Source organism: Diadema setosum, chromosome 11, assembly GCF_964275005.1.
Source record: "Diadema setosum chromosome 11, eeDiaSeto1, whole genome shotgun sequence".
In the NCBI taxonomy this organism is placed as follows: Eukaryota; Metazoa; Echinodermata; class Echinoidea; order Diadematoida; family Diadematidae; genus Diadema; species Diadema setosum.
Genome location: NC_092695.1, coordinates 13042839 through 13067855, shown reverse-complemented (window position 1 = coordinate 13067855; position 25017 = coordinate 13042839). Strand labels below are relative to the sequence as shown.

The 25017-nt window shown below is 37.8% G+C and overlaps 1 protein-coding gene across 1 annotated transcript in view; it reads right to left on the bottom strand.

The window, feature by feature from the left end:
- The window catches only part of LOC140234580 (stromal interaction molecule 2-like), a 70887-nt gene extending 50675 nt beyond the window's left edge, over positions 1-20212 (bottom strand). Inside the window, exons 1-4 of the mRNA XM_072314601.1 lie at positions 19926-20212; positions 15975-16111; positions 8836-8950; positions 976-1087 (exon numbers count right to left, since the gene is read on the bottom strand). Of these exons, the coding sequence (XP_072170702.1) occupies positions 976-1087; positions 8836-8950; positions 15975-16111; positions 19926-20172 (611 nt within the window). The 5' untranslated portion in view covers positions 20173-20212. The remainder of the gene's footprint in view (positions 1-975; positions 1088-8835; positions 8951-15974; positions 16112-19925) is intronic.
- Between the last annotated feature and the right edge of the window lie 4805 nt (positions 20213-25017).

Here is a 25017-nt window from a genome sequence, read left to right as displayed (position 1 = left end):
TTGTTTAGTAGGAAGTCTCCTTCAGGATTTACTACAGTGATGACGACTAGATCATCCAATGAAGATGTTTTCTAGTTTTTTTTCCATTTGTCTATACTTTAAGTCATGTTGGTGACCATACCATTTGCTATGTATTTTGATATCTCCCCACCTGAAAAGAAATTTTCAGACAACAATTGAATGACATTGTTTTTGTTGGGAGTTTTTTTTTTTTTTTGGGGGGGGGGGCTGTGGTCAGAGCAACATTCCCCCTTCTTTACTGTTGTTATTCTAATATGAAAAGACATAAAAATAAAATGAGTTTAAAAGTATGGGAAATGAACCAGAAATGTATAACCAGCACAAAATCAGACAATGTCATATAATCACATTACAGCAATTACTGATCAAAATGACTCTTGCAAAATATCTTCTAAAATTTCTAAAAGCATAACTGTATATTATCCTAAATAAAAGAAAGAAAAGAGATATTTGCAGATTTCTGCAAAAATACTTACCTGTATAAAACAAAGGATGGATTACAAAAATCATCCCATCAAATATCATGTTTACAGTATCATATTCACGTGCATACTCCAAGCTCAGCTGATAAGATTTCAGATTATGGAGTCAGCAATACTTAAGCTCTTCAGTGGCCACAAAAAAAAAAAAAAACAACAACAACAGTATATTCCAAAGATTTAATAAAGATGATTAGTTTTCTTACAGAAGCTCCCAAGTTGGGAATCCCAATTCCTGAGTGATCTGGAGTCTCATTCTCAAAAAGTTAGTTTAAAAAAAAGACCACCCCCATAAAAAAAAAAAGAAAGTTGGGGATGGTAAAAAAAAAAATGTAGGTATACTGCCAGTACTTATCTCTTTGTATAAATACACATATAAATTTGTTACTAAGATTTGAATACATAGCGTAAACTTGGATTGTAGCTAGCATATGGCACACCTGGGGTTAGTGCGTCTGTGTATTCTACACTGTACCTTGGAAGTGCGGATCCCTCAATGCCGTTGTTCTGGAACCGCTCAGCATACTGGGGGAGTTCCACTGTCTCCTCCAACCACTTGGACGTCCTGTCCACAGTCCAGTTATACACTGAAATTCAATGGGTAAGGATGAACTTTATAACAAAATATAAAGTTACACATTGATAAGGTGGAAAAGTTGTAGCTGAGTGCAACCTATCAACATTGCCATGTGTGCCTTGACAGTGTCAACTGCAAGGATTGAAATAAAATCATCAAAACTTGCTAGAAACCAAAAACACTAACATTAATAAAGATAACATCAACAAAAACATGGAATGCTGGTTTTATCATTTTGTTAAAAAAACATGAAAAATGAAATGTCAAATATGTGAATGTACAGAATTTTGATTAAGTTAATATCCTTTTCAAAGCCATAACCCGTTGAGGGTGGTCTGATTTTGCTACAACACACATTTCCAAAAGATACCTGCCCAGTGCCTGCCTGAGTACACTTGGGACTCGTCCTCAATGGGTTAATATTTGTTGTTGTATTTATGCCTCTATTTAGAAAGATGCATGTGGCATTATGCTTTAGTTATTTTAAATCCATCCTTCTGTTCATCCACTCATCTCAGATATAACTTTGTGTGGTTCCCTCATAACAGTTCCAGTTTTTGACATGAAAGTATTACGCATGCAACTCATTGTGCTTCAGAATAAAAAAAAATAAAATGTGAAAGACAAATTATACAAAATGAAATGTTAGGTTTATGATTCTGTGGCTGTCAGCTGTAAATACAATTACATGATCTATAAAACAAGAAAATATCCATGCATGAAACTTTGGGAATTTGTGAGAAGCCAAGATTTGAGAAACAAAAATGCACACAAGTTTTTGTCTACACAATGCACTGAATGCCAGAGGCAATTTGTGAAAAAAAGATCATCCGCTCCAATTCAGGAAAGTTTCATGCTGCAAAGGTTTCTGGTTTAAAGGGGATGGCTAGTAACTGATCAGTGGGAATGCTGGGGGATGATGGTTCCAATCCTTGTGGGATTCATTTAAGAGTACATTATGTACTGTTGTGTGAAATTATTTGCTTCAGAATGGTCTCATATTCAAGTAATGTGCAGTTTAATGTTTCCAGGTTAGCATGCCTGTACAGTGACGGGGTGATTAAACTGCACATTACCTGAATATGAGACCATTCTGAAGCAAATAATGTTCACACAACAATAGATATATACTCTTAAATGAATCCCACAAGGATTGGAACAATCATCCCCCAAGGATTGGAACAATCATTCCCCAGCATTCCTACTGATTCCCACTGATCAGTTACTAGCCATCCCCTTTAACAGTATATAGTGTTTTGATCTATCCCTGGCATCAAGATATACAACAGGACACTAAAAAAAAAATTATGTAAATTGTCATCACTTCTCACAAAGTAAATGAACAATTTATGCAGGAATGTTTAAGTTTACATACATCTATGTGCACTGGGTACATATTTGTATGTTCAACATACATTGATAATATACAGATTCTCTCTGAATACAGGTCTGTCTACAGCATGTTCATGCAATTCAATGCACCATTGTAAGCCACATAGATGGTTTGCTGCCCCACATCAGTGACCTCAGGAACAAATGAACACAGACAGGATTAATTCCATTTAGCAATCTCCATTCCTCATGCAAGACAGATCCAGTTGGTGAATTATCTTTATTGCATTATCTAAGCCACTGAGATTTCTTGATTGCATTATGTATGCCCCTGGTTACTGTGGACAGTGTTTCTCTATACTAGAGGATATGCATGGCTATTCTACAGCTTTGCAGAATATCTTATTGACACAAATTTTATCAAATGAATTGCTAACGAACACCTGAGATAGAGAGGAATCTCATTCCCACAGATTCCTTCACCAAGTTTCAAGACAGAAAATAAAGTTAAAATTTTACTGCCACACAAATGAAATGCACCTGAAATTTTACAAGAAAACATAACCAAATTTCAAATAGGGTTCTTCACTTCATAAAGTTTTGAGTTTTGTCTTGTGTTAGTCCATGATTGGAGAAGAAATCACCACATGGAAAGGGCCACTTTTTCTGCATTCATGAACAGTTATGAGACAACTTATTCCCTGCCGGCCAAAAAAGAAGTACTTCTGACTTCAGTACAATCTAAAACCCTACCATACTCACAACTTTGCAACTACACTGTAAGTACATAAAAATGATAAAAGTTTATATTTACATACAATGTAGGAAATATTAAAAGGCCACACTATCTTTCAAGTAAATAGAAAAGCATAATCATTATTGTTACTGTGACATGTCTATTATGGCAATCAATGCAACTGACCAAATTAAACAGATTAAAAAAAAGATAGCAAAGTTTTCCTTTCTGCGACAAAATTAGGGTCTGAATGCAGACTATCATTGTCAAATAATAACCGGTAAAGAGCACTTATCCCATCGCCCCTTAATGGACACGTGTGAACTAAGCATTGGTTCTCTCAACATTTTGTCTTGCTATGCTGACACGTACACCTAAGAATCAACACTTGTGTGCACAGAGCTTGCTCCCTCGAAGAATCACCCACAGTATGAAATAACATACCATAGTTCTCCATCCAGACTTTCTTGAATGACTTGGCATGTATAAATTATACTCTTTAGCCGTGGTTTTCTGCTCACAAAGACATCGTGCTATTGTGATGACAGAGCATGCCCTACCACTGTAGAATTGTAGGGTTATTTCTATTGCCATCTTATGTTTGACTACAATCGTAATCTTGACTTTAGGTACACGTTACCTGAAAAAAGGAACAGAAGAATGGAACTCCACAAACATGACATCGTAAATGTATCGACAAGAATGTTTTGATATCCTGTCCATAGTTTTGACATGAGACTCTGGGTTAGAGTTTTCAAGTTTAAAGGGACTGTACAGTACTGGTTGAGGTGGGGATTCATGTTTTGAACATTCCTTAGTGAAATCATGAGAAACCTCTTATGAAATATGAAAGAGCATGTAATTTTAAGAAGGATTCAATGTTTATTTGATGAAAATTGGTTTTCAAATGGCTGAAACATCCAAAAAAGTGATATTAATAAAAGGCGACAGGCCACCCCTTTTATTAGGATCTCTTTGTTTCACTTTGTTTTTGGATATCTCAGCCATTTCAAAACCTATTTTCATCAAATAAACTTTTGATACCCCTTAGAATTGCATGCTCTTTGACGTCTCAAAAGGCGCGGTCAGACTGGCAAAAGATCGAGAAGTTTGAGGTCGCGAAGTTTGGGCCATTGGTACTCGCGCAAGAAAGAGTGCGCAGTCTGATGGCTAGTGATTGTGACGTACATGTAACACTGCACATCTGTACATGACAATGGCCTCGCGCATCGGAGACACCGCCCGCAAACAGATTGAGAAGTTTCACTGGAAGTTTGCGGTCACACTGGCAAAACCTCGAGATGTTAAAGATCGCGATCTTAAACTTCTAAATCTTTTGCCAGTCTGACCGCGCCGAAAGAGTAGTTTCTGAATATCTCACAAAACATTAAAAGCTAAATCCTTACCTCGACCAGAGCTGTACACACCCTTTAAAGTAATTTGGCATTTTGTGTTCAAGTTGACTTTGATAAAGAGAGTAAACCCACATTTCAACAGAACTGTGAAACTTTCATAAAATTAAGACTGACATACACACCTTCTGTAATTTTGAACTTTGGTTTTTTTCAATGCAGTGATGTTGGTCGAAGTGATACATGTACACAAACTGATTAAGTTGATGATATCATGGCTTCACAAGTCTCCTATTTACAAGTATAAAAATCCTGAATTCACCTAGAGACACTCGTGAGTTAATAATAATTTTGGTGATGACTTTGTAATGGTTTAAAGGGAGTTATAGTCATAAAAAGAATGACTTTTAACACTTTCAAGTACAAATTCTTTCAACCAATGGAAAAGTTGTGAGGCCATGACATCGTTGCCTTCTTTAATTTACATATGGGCTTGCCACCGATATCAATGTTTCTTTAACAAACCCCCCCCCCCCAAAAAAAAAAAAAAAAAAAAAAAAAAAAAATGCATTTTAAACATCTGCAGTAGATTACACGTGTAAGATTTTGGGTGTTTGTTTTTTTCTCATGGAACTTCCAATGTTCTGTTTCTTGATTTTTACAAATATTATTCAAGTCAATTTGAACTTGAAGGAGCATTTTCTTTGAAGTCAAGGACATTGACTTAGTCTAATTCTATATCTATGTACATTTTAGCCTTTAGAAAAGAGTATTTCCTCTCTATGATTTCTGATATGAACTGCTATATGAATTTCTATCATCTCAACCTTGCCAAAAGTCCTTGTTAAAGGGAACGCAAACGCAAAGAGCAATGTGGATTGAGTAAAAGCAGCAACATTAGTAGAACACATCAGTGAAAGTTTGAGGAAAATCGGACAATTGATGCAAAAGTTATGAATTTTTAAAGGTTTGGCGTTGAGGCGTTGAGGAGACTACTAGAGGTTATGACATATGTGGACAACAATATAAAGAAAATATAAAGAAAATTCAAGAAAAATTCACTTTTCTAGCATTATGAAAGAGCACTTGACTAACCGCTTTCAGAAAGCAGAAGGGATAATTGCTACCCTAAAATATGTCAGTATCAAGTTGATGGAATTTGTAATTTTCATGAAAAATGAATTTTTTTTGTGGAAGTTTCTTTATATTTTCTTTATATTGTTGTCCACTCATACGTCATAACCTCGAGAAGTCTCCTCATCCAGCGGTTCCCACACCAAAACTTTAAACATTCATAACTTTTGCATCGATTGTCTGATTTTCCTCAAATTTTCACTGATGTGTTCTACTAATATTGCTGCTTTCACTCAATCCACATTGCTCTTTGGGTTTGCGTTCGGAACGGTTCCCTTTAATATTTTAATTCATTATTACTGGTTGACTTAAAGTGCACTTCTCCACTGATCCATGTTGTCTTAGATATTCAGTATCATTTAACTGATTGCTATGAAAAAAAAAAAATTGATCATCTTATCATGAACATCATTTGAATTGTTCTGCTACATCATGCAGAACATCAGAAAGCAACCATCAAGACAGTCAATGCGTTGGTACAAGGAGACAATTTCTAAGATGTCCTGGTAGGACAGACAACAAATGAGAGAAAAACATATCTGCAGGTATAAATCACACTGAATTGATCTTTACATTGTGACGTGTAGATGGGACTACAGTAGCATCAATGAGCTTGGGTGGGGGTGCAGATGTGTCATATACAGCTGCCACTGAGGAAGTGGTGATTAATGGAAAATTTGAGAGATAACTTTCTTTTGAATGAAATCCGTAGATCAGCGAACATGAGAAATATTATTACCTCAGTTTACACAAATATATGCATGCAGGTAAGCCAAAATTTACTGACCCTTGACCTTTCATTACTGTCATGTGTATTCAAATAATGACCTATTTACTTTCACTCTTCCATCAAATTACATTACCACTGGTTATTCTTAGTTGGTGTACATTCTCTCAACCCCAAATTACGGTGATATTTGATCTTAACAGTGTATCTTTGACCTTTCAACACTGTTGTTCTCTGCACGTAATTAATTCTACCCTCCCTACAAGATTTTGGCATAATTATAGTATACCTTGGCTGGGTACCAAGAAAGAATAATGAATCATGACTCTTTATGTTATTAAACAGATGTGCATTCAATTTCTCCGACAGTATACATTGCATGGAAAAAGCTAGTTTATCCTTTCATGTATTTAACAGGATGAGGATCATTTGACAAGTGACATTACATTCATATTACCAATATATAATACAATACATGTACAAATATTTTGGGTCCTACAGATTGAAAGGTTGAATAATTATATGTCGCTGAACCAAATCATCACCTGATGCATCAAAGTATCCTACATTTTACTTGATAACTTGATGATTAGACTTGTTTGTATTATCTAGTCTATATGAAGAGTCCGATAGCACAACATCTGTACAATAAAATTTTTTTTTTCTCTCTCTCTTTTTGGCATGAATTCTGGTGCATTTCTTTGTAGCTGTTTTTTTTTTTTTTCCTTCTTCTTCTTCTTCAGTCTTTTACAGTACCTGAAATAAACTTTAAGAAAATGTTTCTATTTGCAAATGTTTATACTCTGATTTATAGAAGGTTACATGAGCAAGTTGTTCCATGACAATTTTTTTAAGGGACTCATTGACTTGAAAAAAAAAAAGAGTCATGCTACAAAGGAATTCACTGTGAAGATGATGAAATTTTCATCTGAGAAAAACAGCAGCTTTGTTATAGCATAGAAACCAACAGCATGTCATACCCTTTGCAAACACTGGTCAATTCTTTAAGATGCTGTTTCTTTTGGACAGAGGAATTGTCAATTTTTATTCATAATACTTTCATATATCTTATGACTACAACAATTGTGGTCACCTTCCATAGGCTAATTGTATGAAAAGTCTAGAAAATTTGAAGAGGCTAAATAATTATGTATATAAAAATAACGAGTAGAAAACATGAAATATTTTTTGTAATACTGCTTATGAGCTCTTTGCAAGGTTTTCTTTACAGGTACAAGCAATCAAGCAGCCAACTTAATATTGCAATCCAGTTGAGTTTAACCTTTGTCATGTCTAGCTTACCAGCCAAGTAGTATAAATGATGATGGCACTGCTGCTACTTAATGGACTTGAGTACACTGAAATGGCAATGAATTCAAGTTTGCTGGTTGTTCTGGAATGCATAATTCAGATTTATCGTCTAGTCACTTCCATATGGCAGGATTATTGATCACGATAAACTAGACAATATTCCAAGATATCTGTTGTTTCTGCTCAACCAGCAAACTGAGTTCATTGCTAATTAGAATATATATTCAAATCCATACTCTCCCTTCCCTTTATAGCATAATGACAGAATTTAGTTCCATTTTTGCAGGCACAACGTCTGTTGACTTTGTTTTACTTGCACCCATCTACTGTAGCTTTGCAGAAAATATAACTGTTTAAGTTAAAACTTACAACCTCGCAATTTCACTGCATATTTTATGAAGAACACAAGATTAGATGGATTTGGTTTTCATTGATATGGAATGATGGATTTGGTTTTCACTTTTCATACCCCTTTCAGGTAATCGTGGATGCGGATAATAGGAGCACTAAGTCGTAAAATTTCGATTACATGAACGGGAGAGGAGTAGAAAAGTGCGCATTATTTTGATGCTGCTATTATGCGCATAATTGCAGCATGAGGAGTAGATCGAGAATACATGAATGCGTTTTACGACTTATCCGCACTAACATTCCACAGTTCGGTCAAAGGTCACTCGATTTCCCGCACAACCGCTGATTGCTGAGCTTGAGCGCGCGAGAGGTGTGCATACACGTGAGTTATAGTATACGCAGTTTTGCAGTTGTACACGCACGTGCAAGTGTTGATTAGAAATATTCTCCCCAAGCCCCTCACGAGCGCGCGCTTGAGGATATTCACTGGAAACATTACGTCATTATAGAGGCGTGCGCCGTAACCATGACAAATAACTCCGTCCTTCGAACCATTATATGAACGGGTGCTCGTAAAAGTAGTGCGCACTTCATGGGATATATGAACGCGATTTTGACTACTTCATCCGCATTATTTGGATGCGGATAATTGAACCGCGATTACCTGAAAGGGGTATCATTGGAATTCACTGAATCTGTACAAAATCCTAAAATGCTCTCTGTATCAATAATTCAGATCACTCTTTACAATGTGTTTTATGCATTCTGGTACCCCAATCTGTGTACCATGATTTCTACGAATGTCATGTACATACCTTCAGAGTATTTCCACGTCTTCCACAAATCCTCAACACTAATCTCTTTGTCGTTTCCATGAAGTTGAGTGTGCCTCTCAAAGTCGTCCACATATTTCAGTTCATCTCTCAGAAACTATACAGCACAGGTCAAGAACAAAAATAGCATCACTGCTTTAAAATACAAATTTGTAGTTAACACACGAACAAGAAACATGTGAATGATAATGTACAATTTGCAAATTGTATTTGGAAATCAGAACAAGAACATCTTCATTTGAGCATTATATCTTTGTGGTAGTGGCAAAATCAGGACTGGCTTTGGGGAAAGCCTCCAAGATAGCTGCAATGACCGGAGGACTGCTGGTCATCGTAAGGATGAACTAAAGAGAATGAATGTGGATAAAGCCACCCTGTCTTGATGACTCGTTCACACTGAGAGAGAAGGAATGCATGTTCTACTAACATGGAAAAAGGCTCTGACAATCCCAGAGAGCATAGAATGGGCTTTGCAGAGAGGAAAATGTTGCTGAAGATGGCGGAACCAAGCAGCAACAGCTTTGCGCAATATTCCTCAGCCTCAACACCACTACGGGCCCTGTCACACTTCACACTTCAGTGCGCCCTGCAAGAGAACCATTTGAAGCAATCATGTGAAATCAGGGAGTGACTGAACAAACTTAGGTGGACTTTATAAAAGTTACCCCCCCCCCCCAAAAAAAAAAAAAAAAAAAAATTAAAGAATGGAAAAAAAAGAAAACCCAGAAGAATGGAAAGGAGGGGGAATATAAGAGGGAAATGAACAGATTCACTCTCTGAAGTTTAGTGGAATAATCCCATTGCTCAATATTTAGATTTCACACACATTTTACTTTGTGCAGTAAGATGTCCTTGACAACGCCTCCATTTTAATCTGCCTCCCAAGAGAATATCAACAAGTGTTACAGTTGTGACAATACTTTCATAAACAGTCACTTGTAAGAGTGGGTATGTATTGCAATGTTATGCCAGCTGAAGAATATAATCAGCAAGAAGTGTGTGTGCACAGAATTGACAAGAGTTTCCAATGTGAAAGGAAGTACATACACTGTACATGACATACATTTTGTATGCAGAGATTGTGCTTCACAGACAAGGACCTACACTATCAGATAACAACCAATGCAAGTGACGCAACTCAAGCCAGGCATACTATAGGAAATGCCTTGGATTTGATCAACAGTTTAAGTGAGTACTTCGCAGTCCTCCCTGTACTATGATACTTACGAATCAAAACACATACACCGTAGGCTGCAGAGAGTGACTCCATTTCATGTACAGTCCCTTTCATAATTCAGTTGAAGCCTAGAATGACTTTGGGCATGGATCTGTGCTTCAAATTAAAACAGCTAAATTTTGACTGTAACAGTGAAATTGCTCCCGCATACTCTTCCATACTGTCCATATGTACTGAACAACTTTTCTGCCAGAAGTTTGATGAAACTGCAATATTTGCCTACAGGTACATAAACTATAACACTACATACCTATTCCCGTACACTTTCAGATACTGTATTACACTGTTATTTCTGCGTACCGTTCAGATATTTTCACGATGAGGAGGTCATAGACATTTTCGCAAGATGTCGTTTTTGTGAACTGACAACAACGCTACCATAAAAGCACTATCACCCAAGTGCGTGATGTCAAATTCACAATCCAACCGTGATTCCTGAAATTCGCAAAAATTAAACCCTCGCAAAAATCACAGCTTATACAGTAAAAGAAGCACAGCTGATTTAATGCAATAATGTTGGACTGAGAATGTAGGATTTTCAAAACTCATTAAAAAATCATACAAAATGGTAATTATTCTTTTTTTTTTTCTAAACTGACTTTCAAGATTTGTTTACAAATGCTTAACCAGCTCATAAAGATAGAAAAGCCATGGAGCACTATAAATCAAAGATCAGAATCTTTTTAAATTCTTTTATTTATTTAGTTAGTTAGTTAGTTAATTAATTCATTCATTCATTAGTAACTTAGTTAGTTGCATTGGTTAGTTAGTTAGTTATTTTGCTGTTGGTTGGTTGGCTGGTTGGTTGGTTTCACCTGTAACAGTCGTTGGCATATAAACTGTAATACCTTGCAACTGGGATGTCAACACGAATCATGATTCTTTTTTTTTTGTATGTAAAGTATTACATGCTTAGCAGAGCCAAGTTGCTAAGTTTCCACACTACCCACAACAGTTCATCTTGTGACATAGTATTTGTCTCAACAGGCAACAGATTGGGTGGCAGCAAAGCTAAATCTCTGAAGAACTTCCACACAGCAAGGTTACAGTACTTCCTTCCTCTGTAAACCAATCTACCCCAGCATGATTGATACTAAATGATAGACTTATAGCTCTTGCTCTCTTTTATTATAAGATCAAATGATGCCGATAACTAGAATGTTTCTCAATTGTACCAGTACTTTGTACACAGGCTGCAATGATCAGCACATGACTATCCATCTTCATACACAATGTGGCTTATATGGTACAGTATTGGTGGAGATGAGAATTGGGTCTTTACCTTTTTGTGAGATACCAAGAAAACACTTATGATATAGTATAGAGCATACCATTTTAAGAGGAATTCAAAGTTTATTTGATGAAAATCAGGTTTGGAATGACTGAAACATCCACAAACAAAGTAAAACAAAGTGATCGTCATAAATTGTGGGTCCCACACTTATTAGAATCGCTGTTTTTGGATATCTCAGCCACTCCAAAACAAATTTTGATCAAATAAACGTTGAATTCCTCATGGAATTACATGCTCTTTCATATTTCATAAGAGATTTCTCATTATCTCACCAAAAATGTTAGAAACCTGAATTAGGTCTCAACCAAAACTGCACGATCCCTTTAACCTCTGGTACAGTAAAACCAGAAATTTTTGTGCGCCTGAAACTTTTGCGAATTTTGCAAGGAGCCAAGATTCGCAAAAGTAAAATGCACTACACTATACATGGAATTCTAGTTGCAATATTTATTCTCAAAAGTCTCATGTCGCAAAAAGACCATTGGCTCCAATTTGTAAAAATTTCATGCCACAATTGTTTTTGGTTTTTCAATAGTTACCAGTATTTTTTCTCTTCTCTTAAAAAGTGAATTACTTGTTGACTGAGTTCAGGTGTTCTTTTTGGTTTGTATTCAAATGCATTCAAATGTCTTTACAATGCTATGTCATATCTCCAGAAACCCTACTTACTGTGTCTGTGTGTGTGGGGAGGTAAACATATCATCTGTTGAGAATGAGAAGGGCGTTAAGTTGTCTCGAACACGATATTGAATGTACACACATATAAAAATGCAAATCAGGCAAACCAAGCATTTGTATGTAATATTTCTGACCAATTTCCCATATTTTGACAAAATATCCTAGATGCGGTATTCTGGAAGAAAAATACAGAAATTGAGGTACAGGTGATGTTCATACACCATAAGTTCATACATAGACTATACATAGACTATACCTTCTGTTCATATTACAAAATCAAAGAATATTTGACAGAAATGTGGCATATTGCAAATGAAATATTCTCCAGCAGAAACTACATTATAATAAGACAAGACAGAATATTACTTACTGGAAAAAAGGAAATTAGATCCATAAAATCAGCACAAGCAAAGTAAATTTTTACTGTAAAAAATGGATCTACATCTATTGCAGAAACTACATTGTTGAAGAAGAAGTGATCAAAATAGAACTACTCAGAAATATTGAAAGTATGTATGGAAAGTAAGTTGGAGCTCTTCTATTCACATACCATTTAACAAAGAGTTCCCCTGAATTGACCTTCCTGATTTTAACAAACTTCACTGAAAAATATTTAGTAGACTTGATCACAGGATTTTTTAACACAAAAGCTAAAAGAACAGTCTCTGAAATATATTTTTGAAGCATTAACATTCATATTCAGTTGGTCAAAACATACAATACATATTAGTGTATGTACATTATACATGTTGCTATAGGTTACAGTACTGTGAATATTTTATAGTGAGGACTACAATGTACCAGACCCACTAGATAGACACAAAGACTTGTGCAGACACAAGTAATTTGGGCACAGAGTGTCTCCACAGAAATTTAATTACCAGCATCTTATACGATAACATAATTAAATCAGGTCAGTGAGTGATTGAAACCAGCAATACGTTGTACATGCTCATGCTAGCATGGGTTACACATGAACATACAATTTGTACTAGATGCATCTGTTTTAAACTCAATCATTGTATACACCATGTATTACTTGGTGCTTTTATTTTTCACATACACTGTATTTTGCAAGTCGACCTATATTCAGGAAATGTCTAACAATGCAAAAAAAAATATTGCCTCCCTTTTAATACATGTGTACAAGTGCAAGGTATGAAATCAGTAACTTTTCTCCTGCAAAATGATAATAGTTTTTCTTATTCTATCGATGTGATCACACACCCAATCTCTTACAAATTGTTTTACCACTGTACACCGTACAAGTCCGATATCGTGAAATAAACTCACATGGCAAATGCAGTATATGTCATCTGAAAATCACAAAATCTGAAATGTGCTCTAAGCCAAGTGATAAGACTCTTGAAAGCCAATGCCTTCTACAGTTCTGACTTTGTTGTAGTATAAAAACAGAATTCAAGAACGTAGGGTTCAATACTGATCAGAGGGTTTGGATGTTTCCAACTATTAAAGTAAAAGTGTACAGTTCAGTAGCCTCTAAAGGATACTCTGACACGGTTCAAGAGATACAGTTTGGCTCAACAGCCATTTTTTTTTTTCTCATTTTGTGCGCGAGTGTGTGTGTGGGTGTCTTGAACCATCACAACTGCTGTACGCAGTCACAACTGTGTGCAGGAAGATAACCACCCAGTTGCACAAGCACACTTTTTCTGTGTGTAGTAATATGAGGGTCATGTGGACAAACTATCCATAGTATGTATATGACCAGGAGTTGTTCAGGCTTGTTAAATTACATGGGTAATTTACACTGTACTGAACATCCATGACCTATAAAATTTGTATGGCAAAAACAATATTTGTTCTTCTTTTGCTTCCTGGATATTCTATTTCATCAAGCAGCACTGATAAGGTAGATGAGAAATTACAACAAAATATTCATTTCATTTTCTACATTATAAATTCCCTCCAAAAAGAAAGAAAAACAAAACAAAAAAAATGACAAACATTTTCCAGGCTGCTGAGATGAACATCAAATTATAAAGAAATTTCTGTCTAAAAGGAGAAAGTAACAAATAAAAAGTATTCCTACTTTATCTTATTCTGATAATGTAATCAGGGCAATAGCATCACAACCGCCTAATTCAGGCCAATCAATTCAAAAATAAGTCGATGCTTGGCTCACATAATCAGCATAAATTGACCAGAGAGACATACAAAGGAGTCTGTACTTGTCAGTTCCTGTACATATGCTGCAAGACTCTTCAAGTTACCTGAAATAGAACACTTCACACTTACTCCAGGTATTTGCTATAGATGTTGTCCTATGTTTAGCATCTGAAGACCACACAGACGAAAAACTACACACAAAAAAAAAAATGTATTATCTACATTATGCATTGTACAAATAAAGTCATACAATGTATAAAGGCTGCATCTTCTAAAATGTCTCACGTGTCACGCTCTGTCTACATTAACAGTTTGCTACCAATGAAACTGAAACTCAGTGTATGCATGTTCTTGTTTTGGGTTGGGATTATTCTTGTTTTTTTGTTGTTTTTTTTATCTGTCCGACTTCACCTTCTGTATTTCTGAAGAATTTAAACACAAAGAATAACAAAAAGAACTTAAAATCACAACAATCTATTTAAATCATTATCATCCCCATGCATTACCCTGGTAGTCTGAACTAAATGTATGTAATATTGCAATGAAGAGTTCATCTGCCAATCAAAGAAAGTTTCCACAATCCCATCTACAACACTTATTGTACTTTGTCATGTACTTCACAATTTATCAATATACACATATCATTTTTTCACAATGTTGCATTATCAGTGAGTGAATACTGATTACACGAAATAGACTTGGCTGCAATTCCTTAATCTCCCACTACCACTTACAAAAGAAAAGAAAAAAGAAGAAGAAATGATTGAAACAAGAACTGGGGATGCAATCTCATGGTCAGCGCCCGGTTACAGACAGGCATACATTGTATCTCCACGCAAGGTTTTAGATACTGAAAGAGGGCTGTTTTTGTGTGCGTCTGTGGGTGGACATACAATTGTATGTGTGTGTATGACCATTCCTTAATACATTTGTGCAGTCATACACATTATCCAGAATACAGTTTGGTATAGATCTATGACACTCATAAATGAATTGCTCAGCAACACTGAATGCACAGAAAATGTTGAAAATCTCAAAATGGCCTGCAATGTAATCTGCATTGGTCAAGGAGTGATTTTGAGCCTTTTTGTTTACATAGACGTTGACAGTGCACCAAAACTACTTTTGACCTCTAAATATTGTACTTACTGAAATTGATGCCTCCATGGCATCACAGTTGAATTACTGTATACGCCGTTATTTTCGCGTACAGATATTTTCGCGAATGACGAGGTCATAGACAATTTCGCGAGATGTTTTCGCGAATCGACGCCAATGCTTACGTTAATGCTCTATTCACAAAGCGCATGGAGAAAATTTCGCGTGTTGTTATATTCGCGATCCAACTGCAATTTGCGAATATTAAACCCTCGCGAAAATAACAGCTTATACAGTATCATACTGGAAACACTGAGTAATTGGTATATATTTAGTACACTGATGATGGGATATTTGTCAATCAGATGCATACTGAAAAGATTCTACATTTCTGACTACTTGCAATTTATGGTGAAAACTTTAAATTGATTTGCTTTTTATGTGTTTAAAAATTGCACCCCCCCCCAAAAAAAAAAAAAAAAAATGTATATATATATATATATATATATATATATATATATATAGGGAGAGAGAGAGAGAGAGAGAAAGAAGAGAGATGTTCATATAAATTGTATATTCCAGATCACCTGGAAAAAAAAAAGTGAAAAAAAAAAGAAGAAGACAAGATGAAGTCTGCCTTCATAAACTTTCATCTACACAATGCCCACTGCAAAGGATGCCTACCTCATCACTCTCAGACAGCTCCACCTCACCATCACGATCATCATCCATCTGCTTATGTAGCTGCATGATAGCCTCCTTGCCCAGTCTGTCTTTCTCTTTGTGTTCCTCAATACAGGCAACATCATCAGTGGTACATTCTGTATGCCATAGGGTATAGAGAGCAGCAGGGAGTCATAATACATCTAGATGAGGTAATCTCTAAGAGGAGAATTATGGAATCACCAACTAAAATGCAAAAGAAACAAAAAATGAATTAACGAAAATTGAAATCAAGCCATTTACATTGTAGTATCCTTTTTTTTTTAACAGACAAGAGGTAGCAATCACTGGTAAGTACTGGACCCTTGAGATTTCCAACAAAATATACATAATATATGTACACGTATGTGAGTGTGTATACTTGCAAGATCATTTATGAAATATATAGAAAACCTACAGTGTACATACAGTTATGTATACTGTACATGTACAAATTATCACGAGTCAATGGCACATAAAATGCACCTCCACAGTGATTTAATTTTAATGCCAGTAGGAAGAAGGCAACAAGAAACCTTGCCCATGCACTCTATTTTACAAATGTAATGGATTCTATATCTTACATGTCATAATTCATATTTACACTTTTCATATAGAATCAGTTTCTTTGTTAAATCCACTACCAGCACATTTTCATGCATTGGTGGCAATAAATACACTGGAACTACATTGTATTGGTAATACATGTAGGTTATGATCATTTGACTTTTCTCAATAATGACAAAGTCAACTCCTGCCTTGTATCTGTGACAGTTACAATGTACATGTAGGTCCGAATTCACAAAGGTGGTACAAATGAAACCATGGTTTAAACCATGGACAAAAACCATGGAGCGCCAAGTGTCGCATGGAATATTTCGTTATGAAATTGGTCATTTCGTCGACAAAATGACCGTTTCATTAACGAAATTATCATTTCGTGGACGAAATGTTCATTTAGCTACAAAATAATCATTTCATTGACGAAATGACTGATTTAGTAACGAAATATTCCATGCGACACTTGGCGTTCCATGGTTTTTGTCCATGGTTTAAACTATGGTTTCATTTGTACCACCTTCGTGAATTCGGGCCTTAGAGTCCAAACAGCTGCCACAGTACCCTGTGATTCCGACATCTCTTGTCTGATGCTTTCCTACATGTACTCGATGATCATCATCACTTTCCTGACATTAATCAAACAACAACAACGGAAAACACTAAAAGACATAACACAACAGAATCATTCCATCAATACATTGCCGAGGACATGACATACAATTGTATATACTGTACATAGATGATAAATGCGTTATATGCAGGGCAAAAGAGTTATATACGAGTAGATCCATTGAAAACTTTACATAGCCCTGTCACTGTATAGAAGTTGCGACAGGACTGTACCAGTCGCAGTTGAAACACCATCCTACTCAGTACGATCACACAGACTATGAATTCATACATTCATTAACTGAGACCCATTGGCCCGAATTTACGAAAGTGGTACAATTGAAACCATGGTTTAAACCATGGTTTATGCAAATTTCTTCTGCGTAAATACTATTGACAGACGCCTAGTAGCAAACGCGCATTGATACGCTGGTACGCACATGTCAAAGGTATACGGCTATTTCATGCTTATTTTAGACCATGATCTAAGTTAAACCACCTTCATGAATTCGGGCCATTATGTAACATCTTAATCAATCTAGCTACAACGCCTACCGATTGGTGATATCGATATTGACATACACAATTCATAACTAACCGAAAACAAAGATTTAATGTATCGTCTGCACACTGTAGACCACATTTCTCTGCATGGTTATCGTGCTGCACACTTCAAAAGGTCATGCTTCGGAGGTACACTCGGTGGTCTCAAGCAGTGCATGCCATTGATCTCTACAGAGATCGGTGGCAAAGGCACAGAAATGATCATTGCACATTTACATTGTACAAAGCACTTTCTGTCTGACATGCGAACAACATTGCGTTGTTTAAAGCTGGTTTTGAATTAAGCAGCGATAGTCAGGGTAGTTAGAAACTGGGTTTTTTTTTTCCGTGGACTTACAACTGTAGCGCAAGGGCTCACTAGATGGACAGATACAGTGTACACCACTCTAGTCCAAACATTCTACTCCATGTGAGCATAACATAAATTTGTGGTAGAATGCAGAAATTTTCAACAGTTTTGTTGCTGTGTCAGGGGTATAACTGTGTTGGTGTATGGGTTGACTGTCAGATGCCAACGCTGTGCACAAGCTGGACATAGAATAAACTTACAGTGTATAGTAATCCAAAAGAAAAGTACAACACATTATAAAGTCCTGTTTGGATCTCAACTCAGAACAGCAAACTCGGGTGGCGAGTGAATGTAATAGTGGCAATCATTAAAGTTAGCCATTAAAATAACTGACACGGCTGCATAGCTTTTTGAATTTCATAATGGGCTCGGCTGCAGCTCCGTATGGGTCTGTGGCCACTATAGACAGGGTTAAAATCTACAGAGAGAAACAAAATTGTTGGCTGCTGGCCAGGTTTCACAGGTAGCCGCTCTGCACAGGGTCTTTCATGGTTTTTCTCTCGGGTGATTTTTCCAGTGGCCGCATACAACAAGTGGCCCCTACTGTATGGAAAGGTGGCTGCTACTACAATGGCAGGTTTGACTGTACCATGTACAATGCAACTAAAGTTAGCATGATCCATGGGCTAAAAATTCAAACTGTATTTATCCATCAGGCCAAGTGCAACAAAAAAAAAGTAGTTTCTCATCCACATTTTCTTAATGTCAATTTCATAACAGAAAATGCGAAATTTTCGCCCCTAACAGGGTGAAAGTCATAATACACTGTTACAGTGCATCTACATACACTAATATCTACTAATGAGTAAATTTAGTGTATAGATGGTAGCCTCGCGTCCTCGAGTGTGCCCCCTAAAACATACCTTGAGTACACCTTACATTTTCCCTTTCTTGCTTTTTAGCAATATAATAATTTTTACTTGAATGCGATCACGTTTAAGCTTTTAATGAATATATTTCAGACGAATGGCGAAGTGAAAGTGACTCGCTCGCTTTGCCCGCACTTACAGTAAAATGAACAGTTTTCATAGGTTATGATCAGTCCTTCGCAGTGATTTCTTTTACTGTTTAATTCCCTAGAAATATGAATCACAATGTTCTGTAACCGCGACTTTTATACTCGTTTTTACAAAAAGTCCCTACCGTGATACCCCCCTTCCCACACCCTCGCCGAAGATCTCACACTGTCACATAATGTACAGTCCCACAGTGTCTATGTTATAATCATATTCCTTCACACATTTTTTTCGTCATGTTTAAATTCCCTAGAAATTTTCTTTTAAATGCTCTATGAATGTGACTTTTGTACTCTCGTTTTTACAAAAAATCCTTGGACACTCTAACGTGGGAGGGGGGTATCCCCCCGCCACACCCTCCCCCCCCCCCCCCCCCCCCCCCCCCGATCGATCGCTTTATTCCCTGGTCGCGGATCTCACACTGTCACATAAATGTACCCCCGTATGTTAAAATCATAGGGCCTAGTCCTTGGCACTAATTTTTTTCACCATATTTAATTTCCTAGAAATTTGCTTTTAAATGCTCTATAAACATAAACGCGACTTTTGTACTCTGTTTTTACAAAAAAGTCCCTACTGTGGGAGGGGGTATCCCCCCTCCTTCACCCTACCCCCGCTCGGTCGCTTCGCTCCCTCGCCAAGGATCTCAAATGTCACACTGTCACATGATGTGCCCCCATCGAGATTTTGCCCCCCCCCCCCCCCAAAAAAAAAAAAAAAAAAATGGTGTTCTGGCGCTTGCCTACTTGGGTTCTAGAATACTTTTACACCTTTACTGAACTTAAGCTCCGACCCTTAATAAGGCACAGGCTTCCATATGAATATCCGACCAACCTGGATATTCAAAAGATCTTGTGTCAGCTACTGCGGCTGAAGAAGCCGAAACCGCTCCTCCTCCCTTGCCGTTGCTTTCTGCCCCCGGAGTTGCTGGGCTGGGGTCCACGGGGAACTGTGCTAATACGCATAAACACACACAGGTGGTCCATAGAAATGTCACCATAACGGGGACGGTGTAAATGCGCCTGTACGCTCTGCCAGACAGTCTCAATCTGGAGCGAATTTTGATATTTTTAGATGCCATATCAACTCAGGTTACGTTCAGTAATGACAAGGGGCATTATTTCAGACTGCTTGTCGCTCTCATGCAGTAACTTGTGAGGTTTCACGTGAAACAATTGCGGTTCAAGGTAGGCGCCTAGGCTCTCTCATCTGTTACGACAGCACTCCCACTAGAACAGGCCGTACTATTTATCCGGACATAAGTCATAACATGCAATCATCACCAGTAGATGCGAAAGTCGTTATTCTTCTTCAGCTGCTAGTTAGACGATTCCTAAGCTTTCCTTTGACATCCTAACGACGGCATAACTTCATAAGAATCATCTGGCTCAGGATCAGCTCCATGCCTTTCTCCATGTCTTTCGCGAACACTTTTCTTACTGCGCGGCCGGAGAGAGGGGACATTTTGCGTTGGGATGTAAGCTAGCTGAGTGCACTTTCCGCGTAGGTTGACGTGTTCTTACGATCATACTGAGAGGGTAATTATGCACGGTACGCACATGCACATATGCGATATGTGCATGCACTACGTACTGTTTTGCGGTTGTATGGGCATTGAGGGAGCAGGGACATGCAAAGAAGACTACACGACTACCGGCTGACTAGAATAACAGCGGCAGCTCGAAGTGGTAGGGTATGGGACGCCATGTGTTACAAAAGTGGGGATAAAACTGAAGTGCTAATCAGGGATTACGTTTTTCTTTGGTCGTAAAAAGTAAAAACTACTGATCAGAGGTTTCTAACTCTGCATGAGCAAAGAAAAACCTCTGATCAGTAGTTTTAGCTCTGCACGTGCGAACCTAACGGCGGTGGTCATTATCTTTCATTCACCTCTGCCCCCCCCCCCTGCAAGCTCAGCCTCGAGGACGTGCCGCGCTTTCACAATTTGTGCCCCCACTCAGGGGCCGCGGAACCGGGGGGGGGGGGGCTGGGGGGGGGGGGCTGCAGCCCCCCCCCCCCCCCCCGACACACACACTTTTGGTCGGAAAAAAAAATCGTGAAAAAAAAATCACAACCCATTAATTTTAATTTCCAAAGCTTCCACCCTCAGATTCTTGCCGTCTAAGCGGGGGAGGGGGGGGGGGAGGGGGGGGGGAGGGGGGAGGGGGGGTTCTTGACCTTGACACCCCCCCCCCCGGTCTCACAGCCCCCCCCCCCCCCCCCCGCACTGAAAAACGTTCCTCGGCCCCTGCCACTTACTAGTATTTTTTAAACCCCGGAAGTGGCACCAGCGGCCGTATTCTGAGGGCTTAATTAAGGTGTAATTAGCACTTAATTACCGAATTGGTATTCTGAGAGTTTAGTTAAGTAGGGGGCTTATTAACTACCATGACAACAAGCGTTTTGGCGGGAAAGTCTTAAGCGCCTGCGCATATCAATGCGCGTGCTATTCTAAGAGGACTTAATCACAGAGTTAATTACAAATCGGTATTCTGAGTGTGTAATTAAGTATGAAAGATAATGGAAAACTTTATGATACCAAAGAGTAACATTAACTACTCCGATATCACGCATTACAGCATTTTTTCTCGCCCACAACGTTGCTTACCGTGTTCGGTAATCAAGGAGAGGTTGAATCTTGTTGTCATGCTATCACGTAGAATTCAGAGAAAAAAGAAATATGGGCGATCTTCGAGGAATTTTGTCATTTTATGTGAGCTCTTCACGTGCGTAGGTGAAGGGTTGTTATCAAAGACCGGAGTGTGCGCACGAAGCTGGGGGTGTGTGGAGGAGTACGCATTGAGGGCATATTTTGCGCACGTAATCATCATTTTGCCTTCTAACAACGCGTCTGATTGGATGGAATAACAATTAGATGGGAGGAACCTAATGTGTGTGTATAGCATACTTTATTTCCATTGCAAATTAAAGCATGTGATAAATAATCCTAGGATACTACCTGCCCACAGGCAGGTACGTACAAGGAAAAAAATACAGTGGACCCAGTCCATCACACCGCAATAATGGTTATTGACATTGACACAAATATATACAAGTATATAAGTACATTTACACACAAACATGATACATGAACAGCTGTTTCAAGACGAAAAAAAAAAAACTTACAAAAAATGAACTTATATCAGCATATACTTAACCTAAGAAACACACAAAATAACTCATTCGCGAAATTCATTACCAATAAATTACATTAAATCTGCTCAATAAAATGAAATAATTATTTCACATCCATTGTTGCAGAAAAAAACGACAAAATATACATAATGATAAATATATATGCAAAGATATAAATCCTATAAATATACATATTTCAACAATACAAAGGAGGAAATCAAAATGGACAAAACCGGCCCGTAAATAATGACTGTATATAGACATATGATATGCATAATCATATTCCTCCCACCTCACTGGTATAATTCATAATGATGGCGATGATGATGGTGATGATAATGATGATGATGATTATAATGATGATGACAATATTGATAGAGATGATGGTGATGATGATTATGATGGTGACGATGATGTTGATGATAATTATGATAGTGGCGATAAGGAAGAGAATGATAAGTCTAAGATGCCATAGCAGTCCATTGCAATCTCATTTCAACCCTCTTAAACTTTTGCCTCTGTTTTGTTATTTCTATTTGGCATATTTAATAGGGGAATATCATTATAAATAAATATGTTCAGTTTTACAGAAAAAAGTGCGCCTTCCTTCTACTTGTTACTAAAATATATATAGAAACAATTCTTTGAGCCTTATGGAGGAGCTAGGTCATGCACTGTAAAAGTGCCTGAAAAAAAAAAAAAACCTTTAAATTCTTAATACAAAGTACCAAAAAATCAGAAAAAAAAAGATCCAGTTCTGAAAACTTCCCCGAATACAATACATAAAACAAAACAACACTTAATTAATTAATTTTCTCTGACAATTTATACCAAAGACAATTCATCAGAATTTAAGATTTTTTCACACTACCTATATTATACAAAACAAAATCCATTCGTTATTCATTACAGATATAAAACACATTCATGACAGATTAATATACTGATATGGAGCGCAGAATGTGCAGCACAGATGAGGGGTACATATTATCGATGATAATCAATATCATTGACCTGTAATGATCAATCTACAATACTCGCCAAAAAGAAACATGAATATAAAGGCCTGCATATATAGGTCCGCACATGAGCCCGTTCATTATGTGTATGTGTATGCGTTTTGTGTGTTCATAATCATGTGTGAGTGTGAAAGATGAGTGTGCGTGGTGTATGTGCATGTGTGTGTGGATGTGTGTGTGTTTGTGTGTGAGTGTGGGTGTGTGTATTACTTTATGGGTGTTTATGTATGTGTGTACATAGAACTAGTTAGAAACACCAAGAATCTTCCGTTGCAGGCTGGAGATATGCCGGTTTTGTCCAAGAGGGTTCGTTGCGGGCATTATAAATGGCAAACGAGGTAAGAATAGCAATCTTCGATATGGTTCTTTGTGTTCCCGAATTCTCCGGGTGTCACTAACAAACTTGAACAGCTTAGTGAGTTGACGTTTGTTTTCCTTGGTCAACAGTCCCCTGGATCCTACCTCGAAACAGATTAACTCACATGAGTATCCTTGGTTCTCAATGTCAAGCACCAATGAGGCGTATTTTTCTGATTTTCTGTTGTGAGCGGAGTCAATATTTGATTCAAAAGGGACGGTGAGCTCGCCAATTACTACTGATTTGTTACTTTGATTGACTAAGACTATGTCTGGTCTTTCTGAGGTGGGTGTGAGATCAGACGGGACCGTACCTCCATTGATGTCATGCCCCGGGAGGTCTGCATGACAGATAACTTTGTCTGACTTCACTTTGCCTATGAAAGAAACCAAGTACTGCAAGATGCTATCATGTCGATAATTGTATCTACCCTGTTCCAGTGCACTTTTGCAATTATTCAGAATGTGCAACAGGGTTTCGTGATTTCCGCATAATGTGCAGCGGGTGTTTAGCTTTTTGCCCCATCTGCTGAGGTTGTCTGCCGTTGGGAGGGCGTTGATAGCCGCACGAGTTATAAAGCTCAACACGCCCTTAGGAAGGTTAAATATGAGTGATCGCCATGTAAGGTCACCCTTTTCTAACTCCACCAACTTCAGAAAGTCACCTTGAAAGACCAAAGGAGCGACTTTAGATCTCCAATAATCTTTCTGTTCTTCTTATAGGGGACTTAATCATACCTTAAATACGTCCTCAGAATACCGATTTTGTCCATGATTAAGGGCCTCTTAACTTCTCGACTTAATTATGAAGTTAATTACAGACTTCTTACGACCTCAGAATACCATCCCAGGAAAAAAAAAATGGAACCTTGAAGTGTGAGCACGGTAGGGCCTTTGTTTGTTTGTTTGTTTCTGCTTTTTTTTTCTCTCTCTCTTTTTTTTCTTTTTTCTTTTTTGCATATGGGAGAATGGTAAAACTGCGCAGAATCGCACATGAAGGCGAGCCAGATAGGCTTTTCTACAGATAAGTACAGATCCCGACCCCCCCCCCCCCCCGACTGTAATAGCGCGAGATGCTTGTGGGGGCGGAAGCCGTCTCAAACAGATGTTTTCTTCGCAACTGAGTGCAAAGATAAAACGACTGATCAGAGATTTCGAGCTGTGCTTGCAGAGTTACAACTACTGATCAGAGTAGTCTGGCTTCCAGACCCTCTGCCCATACTATTTCGCTATCCATGATATTGACGCCCTCAACGTCGAAAACTAGTATAGTTTAAGTTGATTTTCTCGGCAAAGGCGGCGACTTCGTCGCGGGGCGGCGACTTCGTCGCCGCGGAGTCCAGTTGGCAAAGGGTCTGGAAACCAGACTATGATCAGAGCGGGTTTAAAACTACTGATCAGCGGTTTTGAGCTGT